Source organism: Impatiens glandulifera, chromosome 4 (assembly GCF_907164915.1).
Source record: "Impatiens glandulifera chromosome 4, dImpGla2.1, whole genome shotgun sequence".
NCBI lineage: Eukaryota > Viridiplantae > Streptophyta > Magnoliopsida > Ericales > Balsaminaceae > Impatiens > Impatiens glandulifera.
Genome location: NC_061865.1, coordinates 23,359,805 through 23,374,860, shown reverse-complemented (window position 1 = coordinate 23,374,860; position 15,056 = coordinate 23,359,805). Strand labels below are relative to the sequence as shown.

At 30.8% G+C, this 15,056-nt stretch overlaps 1 protein-coding gene across 1 annotated transcript; it reads right to left on the bottom strand.

The window, feature by feature from the left end:
• Positions 1 to 821: 821 nt before the first annotated feature.
• Positions 822 to 2,817, bottom strand: LOC124934962 (pectinesterase-like). Its single transcript, XM_047475442.1, has 4 exons — positions 2,618 to 2,817; positions 1,710 to 2,239; positions 1,177 to 1,632; positions 822 to 1,078 (listed from the first exon to the last, which is right to left on the bottom strand). The coding sequence occupies exons 1-4, from the start codon at positions 2,815 to 2,817 to the stop codon at positions 822 to 824; spliced, it is 1,443 nt and encodes a 480-aa protein (XP_047331398.1).
• Positions 2,818 to 15,056: the final 12,239 nt, after the last annotated feature.

Here is a 15,056-nt window from a genome sequence, read left to right as displayed (position 1 = left end):
GATATAATAAATAATATAAAATAAAATCCTAACTATTTGATATTTGGCTCACTAGGCTCATTTATGTGACTTATAAATATATTGTCTTAGTTAAAATTTTATTTACAGCAAACACACATAATATTTGACATTATTCTTCTCCCTTTTTAAGTTATAATTTTCTACTTTAACTATAATGAATTTTTTCTCCCGTGTCTGTGGTTTTTTCCATTTTGAGTTTCAACGCAAATCTTTTATTATTTATGTGATTTGTTTGTTTATATTCATCACTTATTTATCTTGATTAATCTCATATTTATATCTTGTTTTTCAACCATGATAATTAATAAGGTTTTATTGAAAAAATCGGTTGAGACAGTTAGAAAACTCGATAACCTTCTTGAGTCCTATAGTGCTCATTAAAGTTTGTTTTGTTTATTTTTTTTGTAATTGGGTGAACATTTTTGTGTATTGATTTTTTAATAATTTCTTTTCATATTTTTGTAATGTTTTTATCATTCGACTTTCTTTTTTAATTATATTGCATTATTTATTTAAAAAAAAGGTATGATGTGTATTCTTTAATAAATCAAAACTTTGAATTTAACCGTCAGTCTAATTTTCTTTATTAAAATATATAAATAAATGTACATTAATTCTCTAGTAAAATCTTATGATAAATTTCATATTCAACCAGTAATAATTATGATTTTTTTAGGTATAATTATATTAAATTATTAACAAAATATAAAATTCATCAACATAAAAATAAATATCACCAGTTAATTAAAATAATTTTATTTGAAATTAAAGGAGAACTTGAATTAGACCTCGCTTAAACTTTAATTAAAATAGTTAGGGATGGTGAAATTTGGAAAATATGGTATGGAACTCTCCGGTATCCAATGATCGCCGTCAATAAACCGTCGTGGAACGAATCCAGCCGCCACTCGTTCGTTAATATCCTTATGAAATCCAATCCAATCGACTCTCTGACTTAGATCAGCGCCAGGACCTCTATTCAAAAACTCGCCATACCAAAGCGTCTTTAAATTCTCCTCCCCATCCCACGGCAACCACCCCCTTGGATCAATTAAATCTATCCACACACATTTCAAATTCAAATTAGTTGATTAATCTATCTATCTATAATTTATATATTTATATGATCAATCATATAGTTATTTCGATATTCACCATTTATTTCAGACTCCATAATCATAGTCCTCGAGTATTTCCTCCACGGCCGGCCTAGGAAAGACTTCAATCTAATTTTCGTGTCAGTATAGCTTTTATCGGCGGTGATAGTACAATTCTGGAACACAAATCCGGTTGAACTTCTCTTGTCCGATCTACCTTGGGCGGTGACCGTGCATGTCCCTTGATTCGGTCCTGGCCTTTTCACGACGATCTTGCAGTTCTGAAACACGGCGGCGGCGTCGCCGAATATAAAGTCCACCGTGCTGGAGATGGTGCAGTCGCGGTAGAATTGTCTGTGGGCGTGAGCGTAAAGGGTGTCTTGATAACCGTCGATATGGCTATTGTAAATGACGGATTTGTCGCCAGAGATTCTTAGAGCCACCGCCTGAGACCCAGGACCGGCGGTGTTTTCAATTGCTATGTTTTTAGCCACGAAATTGTCTCCATCCACAACTTTATTAATATTTAAAATAACAAATTACTATTAGTATTATTATAGATAGTTTGATAATATTTAAATAAATACTTACTAACGGTTGCAGTCTTGAATGTTTTAAATCCATCTTGAACACATCTGTTTCCGGTGATTGTTGTTTTCGTGGGGCCATCTCCAATCAAGACGACATTCTTCATGTTCTTTTTAATGTTGATATATTCTTCGTAAACGCCGGCTTTCACATATATTATAAATATGTTTTTAATGTGATTGTGATAACTATGTTTAATTTCACTTAATGCTTCGTTAATTGTGTTAAACATTCCCAAACCATCTTTGGACACTGTGAAAAGTGTGGTGGCTTTCTTTTTATTGATTTCATGAATAACCCACGATGGGAACATAACCGATTCGTCTTCTTTGAATGCTGTGTTTGCTACGATAGCGAGGGCGTTACTGGAAAGTTCTCTCGATAGTTTAAGACTTTGCACCATGGTATATTCGAGGGACATGTTTTTGATCTCGTCGATGCATGTTTGTTGGAATGTTATGGATCCGGAAAGTCTAGTCATGATATCTGAGTGTAGTTGATCCTTGTTATCTTTTGACACGACATGATCTAACCTGTTTTTTTCAACAAACCGGTTATAATTCAAGTTGTGACAAAACAATGGGTTGAAATTTTGGTAAGTCACTAGGATTGGGTTCATATCTTTACAACCAAATTATCCGAATAAAGTTATTATTTTTGAAAAGTTTCCTATTATCCAACAATTAATAGATCTTTCTCACCTTAGAGTCATCTCAACCACCAAATAAACATGAATCAAAACATGTGTACATATAATTATTTGTTCATAGACCATTTTTATATACCTGTTATTGTTACCTCTAATTATGTGTACATATACCTGTTATTGTTACCTCTAATTATGATATTAGCAACCACATAGAGCTATTAATTTCTAAGAAACAAACAACAAAGGGACATGATCTAATTACCTGTTAATGGCTTTCTCCATATCATCTATTGAAAACTCAAGAAGTTCTCTACAAATATTGAAGCTAGAGCGATCCACCATAGCATTCGTGGCACCGCCTAGTATAGAGGTGGTGGTGATTGCCTGTCGGGTGCCTTCGATGGCGGCATAAAAGACGGTCCTAAGTAGTAATCTCATGTCGTCTGTTTTTTCGACGGTCATGAGTGATTCCATGCACGTCTCTTTATAATCTGTCGATTGACACATTATGACTTTAACCCGGTTTGTGATGGTTCTGTTAGTGGTGGTGATGTTGAAGAAGATTATTACCGCCAAGAAAATGCTCGAAACTAGAAAGATTGTAACGGAGACGGCTGGTTTTCGGTTTACCATTGTTTATGCAAGTAAGTATAGTTGCAAAGGTGATAATGGTGGAAAGAATTTAAGTAGTAATAATGGGTGTTTTGAGACCATAGGTGATTGTTTGATTTCTACGCTAGATATGGGATGTCATATTAATTTCCTACACACAAACAAAAAAGTAAAAAAATTAATAAAATGTGTGTTGTTTTTATTGGTTGGTATTACGTTTCAAAATGAAAGGTGGGGGTGCATTACGTTTTCTCATAGTTTTGTGGCTTTTTAACAAGGAAAGACAAAATTTTTATGCTACAAATATTTTCAACTTTGACAAACTTGAAGAATTTTACCTTATTCTACAAGAATTTAAAGCAAACCAAAAATACAATTCGTATTAACTTGTAATAGCTAATGATAATAAATAAATAACTTTATTTTTAGCTACTATTTAACAACAAGAACAAAGATGGGGTTGATTATTGGGAAAGCGATTATGTAATAAAAGGGACAAATTTAGGAAACTAAACAAAAAAATGAGTTTTGAAGATTTTTCGGCTCAATTGATATAATGACTCAAAACTCGTAATTACACATTGACAAAGTATAAGATTCATGTCATTTATTGGAAATCAAATTTGTTTTTAAATATGAACCTTCATCTCAATATAACTAATAAATCATTCTAATTTTTTTAATACGGATTTAAAAGGGATTACATATTCATAGAAATGATGTTTGCAAATATGACTCAAAAAAATATATAAAAAAAAATAAAGAGATAAAAGTAAGTTGGTAAGTTAAAGTTTCAATGAATGATGAACTTTTAATAAAAATAGTTTAGAAGTTAGCTCATCACAATTACTCTATTTTTTTTCTATCAAACATTGTCGATTTTTTTGTTTTGTTTTGGAAATAACTTAACGTCAATTCATTAAGAACCCAAAAGTGGGAGAAATCATCCATTATTAATGTGAGTTTAAGCATTGATTGTCAGAAACTTAAAAGTTGTAGGCCTTATTTTGTCTTTTATACAATTAGGGTTTACTTTATTATTAATGGGCTTGAGCCTATATGTATATGTAATTTAAGGTTTTTAGGCTAATTACTCCCATATAAGGGTGGTTTGTAAAGGTTGAATATACAACACTTAAGATTCTTAAAACTTTTTCTTCTTTAGCAAATATCTATTTTTCAGAGTTTCATATTTTCATAGTTGTTCTTAGAAAGATCCAATAGTCAAAGCCAACAAATAAAGTTTGAAAACCTTAACTTTGATTAAAAAAAATCAAACAACACTTCTATCTGATTAGAAACAAACAAAAAACAGAGATTACAGACAACTAAAGAATACCAATCATTCTATTTAACATTTTTGTTTAATGTAGCCAATATCATTTCCTCTACTTTCTGATCCCAATTTGTTGCTCTCGCAGCCCAACCTTTTTTTTTTCTAATCAAATGTTTGGCTATATGCTTCTTTATTGGTGATTGAACGGTTGCATTTGATGATGATTGTGAGCATTGACTTCATTCCCTTGGATTAGTTTTGCCTTAGAGGAGCCATCTCTAATTTGATAAAAAGAATTATATTTCAGTATTTTAGGAATTTCACATTTACCTTTACAATCCTTTGTTTCATTTTTGTCTGACTTGTTTCGGTCTACTTTCGAAGTTTCCTCTTCACTATCATCCACTTCATTCTTATCACTTCCTTCCTCTGATTCTTCCCTTTTTTCCTTCATTTGACTCTTCTGTTATACCTTGTAGTAGAATTAGGTATAAACTTTGAATTATATTGAGATTAAGAGTGAAGAATTGATGAAGGGATAAAGAACCCTAACTGATAGGGAGAATATAATAAGGAAGAGAGAGAGAATTTCTAATTTGAAATTTTCAACTAAAATCATTTCATAAGTATTCTTAACAACTAACTGTTCTATTTATATTACTCTATCAATAACCCTAATATTCTTTCCCCATGTATCATTACCTTCTCTTTCACTTCGTTCGTCCGCGAACGACAATAGTTGAAGGTTCCGTTGAAACTCTAAAACATTTGGTGGCTCTTCGAACCATATGAATAGCCAGAATTGCTTCTTTAGGCTATTGGGCGGTTCTTCAACATACAAACTGTCCCACAAGATTTATCAATTGTAGCCCATAAGAACAATTTTAAACTCTACCTAAGGTGTTTCTTCAAACCATAATAAGTATTTACATCTCATCCATGTTTTATGCTATAAAAGTTTCTGAAAACAATATCCAATGTCTTGTAATTTCTCGAACCACAAAATTTGGACGTAATTTGGACTTGGCGCTATGTATGCTTGAGAAATGAGATCAAACGCCAACATCCTATCTTCAAGGCCCATAACATCTTCAAACATTCTTTCAATTTCAGCTTCTCCCAAGTTACCCTTATAATGATCATCCTTTTCAACGTAGGTTGACTTCGTCTTCTCTTGGTCATCGTACATTAGGGAGACTTGCAAATGAATAAACGTAGAACATGAATTATCGTAAATTTCTTCATCCAGATTGAGATTGTTGTATTTTGTATCATTAGTACATGGAGTCTCCATTTCCTTTTCATAACAAATCGTCGAAAGGAGGCTCGTCTTCCACTTTAGAGCAATAGTCATCAAAAGAGGTTTCGTTGTTTGGAGTCGAATGTGTCAATGAGGAAGGCGTTGATTGTGGCATATCTTTTACAATACCATGTTGCTCGCCATCTTCCAATAACTCATCGAATTTCAATATCAATTTTTCACGATCGCTTTCCCATTTATGCCTTGTCATTTCATCATCGACCTTTTTTTTGTCTTTTAGTTTCATCAACGATCCTCCATGATTTTAACAAGTCGGTTATATGTCAACCTTGTTTCGCGATCAACTCCCACGATTCTGTTTGCACTTTCGTTTTCTTATGTTTTGGATTGTCCCTTACACGTAACCCAAACTCGCGTCGCAATAGTCGTTTCAGCTCTCTCCACGTCAATCCCTTGCTAAGAGTTTTCATGACCACATGTTCTCTAAGCCATTGTAGTGCCTTTACCCTCAAGTGAGTTGTGGCAAGAGGCATCTCGTCTTCTTCGAGCGTACCATTAATTTGAAAAAATCTTTCAATATCATGAATCCAGTCTTCCACATCTTCGACATCTTCTCCAAAGAATTTTAGAAAATTCATTTTCAAATCGACGAAATTTTCTTTTAATGTCTATAATTCAATTAAGAAGGAATATACTTAAGAAGTAGGGAAAACTGACCTATTTTGTTCAAATAGCAACCAAACTCCTTATTCTTGCAAGTCAGACAAAATATTCCTACTTTCTCTCTCCATAGAGATATTTATCAAATTACCCCAAGGGATTTTGGGGTGACTGTACTGCTTTGACAAGTGATTGTACTGCTTTGACAAGTGACTGTACTGCTTTATGATCCAATACCTTCAACAAATAGGCCTTAAGACGCAGGGATTCATTTTCTTTAGTATTCGCCTTGTGTATTTGGCTTCAATGAACAAAATCACAATCAGTCGCGAAATTAGAAACCGCCAGAGCAGTTCTTAAATCGCCAGAACAGTTCTTAAATCGCCGGAACAGTTAAGTCTAGTTCCAAATCCTTCTACGAACTCCTTTTTCTCCGACAATGTCGGAAACTCTGCACGTCTAACTAACTTTCCTTCCTTGTAAGGGACTTCGATCTTTCTTCAATAATAATTCAAGTCTTCAGTTTCGATTCTCATTCTCTGCTTTAACTCTTTTCGATTTCCTTGTGAACTGTTCTAAGCAACGAATAAAGAAATTGACTCAAATCCAAATCTTCTTTATCTATAACCTAATAGTACACACCATTTTGCCAAGAACGAGCTTTGATACTAGTGTTATACCTTGTAGTAGAATTATGTATAAATCTTGAATTATATTGACATGAGAATTGAAGAATTGATAAAGGGATAAAGAACCCTAACTGATAGGGAGAATACAATAAAGAAGAGAGAGAGAATTTCTAACAAGAAATTTTCAACTAAAATCATTTCATAAGTATTCTTAACAACTAACTGTTCTATTTATACTACTCTATCAATAACCCTAATATTTTTTCTCATGTATCATCTTCATTATCTTCATCTTCTTCTTTCTCTAATTTTTCATCTTTCATTTCCTTTAATTCTTCATCATTTCCATCATCTATATCTTCATCTTTAGCTTCATCATTATAATGTATGATTCTTTAGTTTCAGCTTCCTCATTTTGCTTATGAAGTTTTAGCTTTTCCTTCTGTTCTTAAATTATTTTTTCACATTTATTACTAGGATGCTCAAAAGTATTGCAGAACGTACATATGTTTGGCCTCCATTCATACGTAATATCCATATCTGTGAGTTTGCCTCTTCTATCAACTATTGTTATCTTTGCTGGTAGAGTGTTTCTAGGATGCATTTCAATGATTATCCTAGCATATGTGATGTGTTTGATTTTCTCCGTTATTGGGTCCTTATAAAATGGTTTCCCCAAGAGACTAGCGAAATGTCTAAGTGCTTCTGCGTTATATATATGAGCTTAAATGTTCCTTAGTTTGACCAAATTTGAGTTGTTTCCTTTGGTTTGTTAAGTATGTTTAAACTTTCGGACCATTTTTCTAGCTTCATACATTTTGACCCAATATATGTATGTCCCAGTTTCAGAATATTTTCCTGATTTGTTTCCTACTTGAATTTCAAAAATAGAGATCATGGATATTTGCCGATACAATTTTCAGTCTCATATGCTCCCATTGTTTAGCAAAACATTCTTAGTGATTGGGAAAGATACATAGCAAAACATTCTTAGTGATTGGGAAAGATACATGATTCATACCTATGTAGTTCCAAATAACTACATTTTCCCATTCTTTAATGTATTTTTTCTCCACTTCAACAGACAATTTAAACTCAAAAGAGGATTTAAGAATCTCAACTTTTGGTTTAAAATCTGCCATGTATGTTTTGTCTTTATATTTCTCCCCATCTTCATATTTCTGTCATAATTTTTTCTTCTAGACTTCATTAACTTTCTAACTGGAATTACTTCTGACTTCATAAGCTCCCTCATTGTTTTTACAGACCAACTAATTATCTTCTTGTATTCCTTTTCTTTTAGTAAGTTGTAATCTTGAAGATAATGAATATTTAGTTGAATAGTGGTTTGTTTTGTTTTTTCTTTAATGAGAATAATCTCTCCTTTCTTTGCTTGGAACATAAATGTCGTAATTTGATTCTTGAGTCTGTAGAGATTTTCCCTTTCGTTGTATCCAACCTTCCATATTTCAACATTTTTATTTCAGACTTCAAACATTCAGTTTAATTCTGCATTTTTTCCTCAATCTTCCGAGAGCTTTGTTTCTGCATTTCTAGTTTCTCATAAATATGTTTTTTTCCTGTTTCATCTTTTGTTTTATTGCTTGAATCAATTTCCACGAAGTCATACACTTCTTTTTCCATATTCTTATTCTTTCTCTCCATCTTAGCAGAAGAACTCAACCAGGATGCAAACAACTCAACCATACTCAATTTATTTACAACCGAGAAAAATCTATGACCAGGATTGACCGTAGACTAGCGAACTATTGACCTTGTTTCACAACCCAATGACCTAAGAACTGAAAGCAATCGATGACTTAAAGCAATCACATCCCCAAACTTGTTCTCAAACAATCCTAGCAACTGTATTTATAATTCCTGACCCAATATACGTGACACAAGTGAACAATTTCTAGACAAACGTGTCGATTATGTCAATCATGTCGAATGTGCCGACGATCGTGATTCCGACCACGTTTCTCGTAACCTACGACCAAATCAAACAACCGAATTTTGCGCAACCATTTTGTTTGTGCCGAACATGCCAAACGTGTTGACCGTGATGATCGTGATGATTATGCCAAATGTGCCAAACGTGTGGACGATCGTGATTCTAATGTGATTCTCCCCTAGGTTCGTTCTCAATTGAAATATCTAGAACTTATCCCTCTTTTTTTTATGGAAGTATGTTTCTATTATTTTTCTTGTTGATCACTAAATTTTTGTGTTAATATGTTTCAATTTTACAAGAAATTATGTTACATCATCCTAATTTAAATAATATATAGAGCATTAAATTTATTTACAAGATTTATAATTAATTACAGATCAAATTCATATAAGATTTTAATCAAAATAATGTGATAAACTAATTGTTTAATATTTCTTAAGATTTAAAACAGTTTATCTCACTAAAAATATATAAAATTGAAGCTTGGTCTACTAGTGGATTGCTACACGGTTAGCCATGGGTTGTGGCTCAATATATTTATTATTTTTACACATAAGAATTATTTAAGAGTAACAAAGATTATACTAATGCAAAAAAAATATGTTACATCACATCACTATTTAGTAGAATCTATTGTTAGAGGTCTTTAAATTGAGGCTTGATGTATCACTATTGAAGACAAATATATTTGAGGTAGTGTGATCTCTTAATGGGAGTAAATTTCCCTCTTGTTGTGTAGTATGAGTGATAACTCAATTTATGTGATTTGATTTCTGTTAAGGTTTAGTCTAAGATGATGCAACCTCGAAATTGAATTAAACTTATTCAAATCAGCGAAAATGAACTAAATTGACAAAACTGAAAGACCAACCATATTTAAACCACTATTGGATTTGGTTGATCAATTTAGTAGTGTTCAAACTGCTAAACCAATTCACCAACGGATACGATTAAAATTAATTATAACATAATTTGATTGCAACTAAGACTGGATACATACATTTCTCTTCATAGTTAAATTGTTTAACTATTGAACTTATTTGAAAATTATAAATAGTAATTGTAAAAGTTACGAAAAATAAAAACTAACAATACAAGTAATTTATTTATAGATTATTATTATTATTATTATTATTATTATTATTATTATTATTATTATCCTACAGATTTTAAGTATACTTTATTATTTAATAATTAATTTTGACGAATAAATAAAATCAATAGAATTGACTAAACAAATCTTCTAACCAAGTCCACTGATAAACTCGAAATGTTTTTTTTTATTTTTTAGGACGTGTAATTATTACTCTGATCACAACAACTGTGAAATCCTTGATCTCGTATATATATATATATATATATATATATATATATATATATATATTTAATTATTTAAATTATTATTTTTTATAATATAATAAATTTTATTATCACCTTTAAAAATAATTAATATATAATTATTTTAATTATTTCAATATAATAACTTTTTTTTTATAAATTATTCATAAAAATTATAAAAATAAAAGACATTTAAAATAACGATAAAACAATATAAAAGGTGTGAAACGAATACAACTTAATAATTTTAAATTTACAATTTTGTTGAAAATATCGTTTACCATGTCTCGTATGACCACACTCCCACAAATTATGGTCCTTCGTGAATTGTTTATTTCAGTTCGAATTCATTGACTTTGACCTCGATTATTTTTCCCATTTCTCAAATTTTATTGGGAATGAGATTACCATATTTCCTAGTCATGTACTAATAGGAACGTCCAATATGCTTCGTTAGGCATATGATGAAATTCATATTTCCACATCTCAGAATGTGTTGGCAAATTGTGATATAACTCAATATATTGAATTCAATGAAGCTGGCATACTAAACAACCAACAACTATATGTAAACATGGAAAGTGATATCGATACAATTTTTCACAAGAACAAAGTCCTCTACGTAGGTCGACGATATGCTTGTTGTCAATAATTATAATAATTATTTGGTAAGAAAAGAAAACTTAATAATAAATTTTGGATGAAGATGTTTTAAAATGATAATACATAAAAGTTATAAAGAAATAAAACAAAAAATGGTAAATAAACAACATATATTAATTATTTATAAAGCTGATGATAATATTTATTATATTATAAAAATAATAATTTAAATAATTAAATATAATATAGATTTAATAATAAATTATTATATTAATATATATATATATATATATATATATATATATATATATATATATATATATATATATATATATATATATATATATATATATATATATATATATATATATACCAAGTTAATTAAGAGTTTGAATAGTGAAAATGTTAGTTTGAAAAAATCGAACAAATAAGGCTAGTTTAGTAAGCTGAATTTCAAACGAGGCTATTTTAAGAATGTTTTTCTATTTCGAATGGGAAACGTCAACTTATATCTATATTTAAAAAGTATTTAAACTAGTATAAGTATGATTTGTTTTAATTTTAAAGTAGGACATACATATAATTTATACAACAAAATATTTCTCCAAATTCTATTACATATTTCTTCCCAAAAACATTTTCAATATATATGAAAGTCATTTAGTCCATTTCTCACTCATGTCTTCCTTCTTTGTCTTCAACCTCGTCCTTATTATAGTCTTATCACTTATGAGTATCTTCACCATACAAGCTTAATGATTCTAATGACTCATTAAGTAAACATTTTATATAAAAACTATAAGTTATAATAGTATAGATTGAAATTATACATAAAGATGATGCTTGACTATGAAAATAATGAAATGATAAAACTTTCTTTTATATAATAAAATCTGATCTCGTTGTGATGGTACATGAATAATCTTGAGCATGTATTGCCCTAGAACCCTTCCGAGCTTATCCTTAAAGCTTGGGAACTGTTTGAGCACATATTAGGTTGGACACTTTTTGAAGTCTACCACTAAACACAACAACTTGTTTGGACACTTCATTAACTGGATATGTATTTTTGAAGCTCATATAGAAAAACCTAATCCCCTAAGATAATGAAGCAAATATTTTTGGATTGGACTACCGAAGCTCAACTCCTATGCCCTCTTCAGTTCATTAATTCTATTTGTATCAGTTATTTACCACCACGACTCTATTATACCCTCTTAAATAGAGATGTTCTGTTGCTTGCCATGAGGAATATGGAATGAAAAACTAATGAACCAAATGTTAGTATTAAATGTGAAGATGTGGAAATCTTGGAGATTGATTAGTGTTATAGTTTGGTGGGAATGTAGAATATTGTTTAGTGACATATATAAACCATATAGCTCAAGAAGCTTACCATGCAATTACCTATTCACTAAAAAAATATATAAGTATATTTACCCACCTTTAAATAATTCAGTGGCTATATTTATTAAAAAATATTTGTCTAAATATGTATTTATTGCATGACTTTAAATTAAATTGATGACATGAGGTTAACTAAATAACTAAATGAAGTGAGTGGAAATGAAGAAAAATAATAATAAATATACTTACTTAACATAACTTATAATGATTTAGATTTTGCTAGGGGATATATATATATATATATATTATATATATATATATATATATATTTATTTAAGGCCTTACAATATTACCTACTTTGTGAATTTTTTCATCAAAATTCGATGCACCAAATAGTTATGGATGATCCTTGTACATGTCTTAATCGATTTCTCATGTCGCTTCTTTATTGATTGCACCAGCAGAAGACTTTAACATCTTGATTTCCTTGCTCCTCAACTTCCAGATTTGTTTAGCAATGATTTGAACCGGCGTCTCTTCATATGATAGATCTAGTGTCTACTCGACTAATTCGTGATGAATAATATGAGTTTGGTTGTAATGTACTTCAAGTATTTCTACATGAAAGACATTGTGGATTGTAGAGAGATTTGGTGGTAATGTCACTCTATAAGCTCTATCTTCAATACATTATAAGATCTCACGGTCAATTATATATAGGGCTCAACTTGCATTCGTACCAAATTGTATTATTCTTTCCACGTTGACACTTTGAGGAACATGTGGTCACTTCTTTCAAACATTAGTTGTCAACATCTTTTATCGGCATAACTTTTCTATCCACTAAGTTGTTAGTAACGTTTCTCTTATTTTGTGACAATGTCCACAATCTTTGTCATCAATTATGGCTCAATGATAACTCGCTCATCTACCTCATCCAGTGCAATGACGTTTGACATTTTCTTCCGTATAAGGCTTTGTATGGAGCTATCCCAAATGATGCACGTTATCTATTGTTGTAGGCGAGAATCTACTAATGGTATATTTGACTCACAGTCTCCTCCAAAATCAATCATGCATCCCTAAGAAGATCTTAAATAATTCGGATTACGCGCTCTAACTGTCTATCAATGGATTAATGTAGTGTTGAAATATAACTTTTTTCCCAATCCACAATATAGGCTTTCCCAAAAATATGATGTGAAATGGGAGTCTCTATTTGACACAATTATTATATGTATGCCATGGAATCTCATAATCTCTTGAATATAAAGTTGAACGTCATTGAGAATGGTTTAAGAACATGTAGAAAATGGGTGGTTTTAGTTAGTCGATCCACAATGACCTAAACAACATTATTCTTTTGATGTGTCAAGAGTAACCAACTAAAAAGTACATAGTAATATCATTCCATTTTATGTGGGTATGGGTAATGGATTTAGAAATTCCAAATTTTTTGGTGTTCAATCTTCACTTGTTGGCATGTAAGATACTCGTCAATAAATTTAATGATATCCTTTTTCATTCCTGATCGTACAATATTTAAAGATCCTTGAACATCTTGATACTCCCATGATGAATGGATTATGGACCTGTATGAGCCTCAATCATTAACTCTTGTTGTGAAGAATCGACACATGGTACTCATATTCTGTCTTTGTGATAAACAATGTCATTCTTAATATACAATAGTTTTCCTCTTTTTCTCATCACGTTGTGTTGTCTTATAATGATAATTGGGTCTAATACCTTCCCCAAGAAAATTCTTTCAATTATATTTGGAACAATAACTAATGCTATAAAAATACATTTAAGCCTTGGCTCAATCACGTCAAGTTCAGACTTTCAAAATTCGCAATCAAATTAGGTTGAAAAGTTAGCAAGTTTAATGAAATTTACTTGCGACTCAATGCGTCTACTACCATGTTGACTTTCCTAGGTTGATGTTGATCTCACACACGTAATCTTTAACCAAATCTAGCCATCGTCTTTTCCTCATATTGAGCTCATTTTTGTGAATAAATATAATAAGCTTTTGTGATTGGTAAAAAATTGGCATTTCTCCCCCATAGAGGTAATGTCTCCATATTTTTAGCACACACACCACATCGGCCAACTCTAAATCGTGTGTAGGGTAAAATTTCTTCTGAATTTTCATTGCTTAGATGTGTACGACACATATTCTCTTTCTACATCAATACAACTCCCAATCCGTTCCTTGATGCATTGGTAAATACCATAAAATGTCAAGTATCTAATTATATTTTAAGATAGCGTTGTCATTAATCTTCTCTTCAACTCTTCAAAACATTTTACACATCGATCAGGCATTCAAACTTTACATCCATGCATGTCAAATAGGTTAGTGGTAACACATTTTTAAAAAAATCTTTCAATAAATCTTTTATAATAACTAGCTAATCTCAAGAAACTCCTCACTTCCATTGCATTCTTTAGTGTTATCCAATTGTTTACAACATCTACTTTGGAAGGATCCCTTTAATACCTGTAGCTCATACGATATGTCCCAAAAAAGAAATCTGGTTGAACCAAATTTGCACTTACTAAATTTACAAATAGATGGTTCTTTCTTAAAAATTGCAAAATTATCGTCAAGTGTTGTTGATGTTCTTTTTCAGAGTAGATCAAAATGTGTCTTATAAATACTACAATAAATTGATCTAAATATGAGTGTTATATGTGATTCATCAACTCCATAAATGCAGATTGTGCATTGGTTAATCTAAAAGGCATCACTAAAAACTTGTAATGCCCATAATGAGTTTAGAAGGTAGTCTTTTGTATATCTGTATCTTTGACCCACATTTGATGGTATCCTTATCTTAAGTCAATCTTTGAAAATACTGAGCCCTTTACAAGTGATCAAATAGAACATCAATTATTGTTAATGGATATGTGTTGTTGATTGTCACCTTGTTAACTCACAATAATCAATGCATAACCGCTTTGACCAATCTTTCTTCTTTTTTTAAAAACTGAAACTCTCCATGGATATACTGA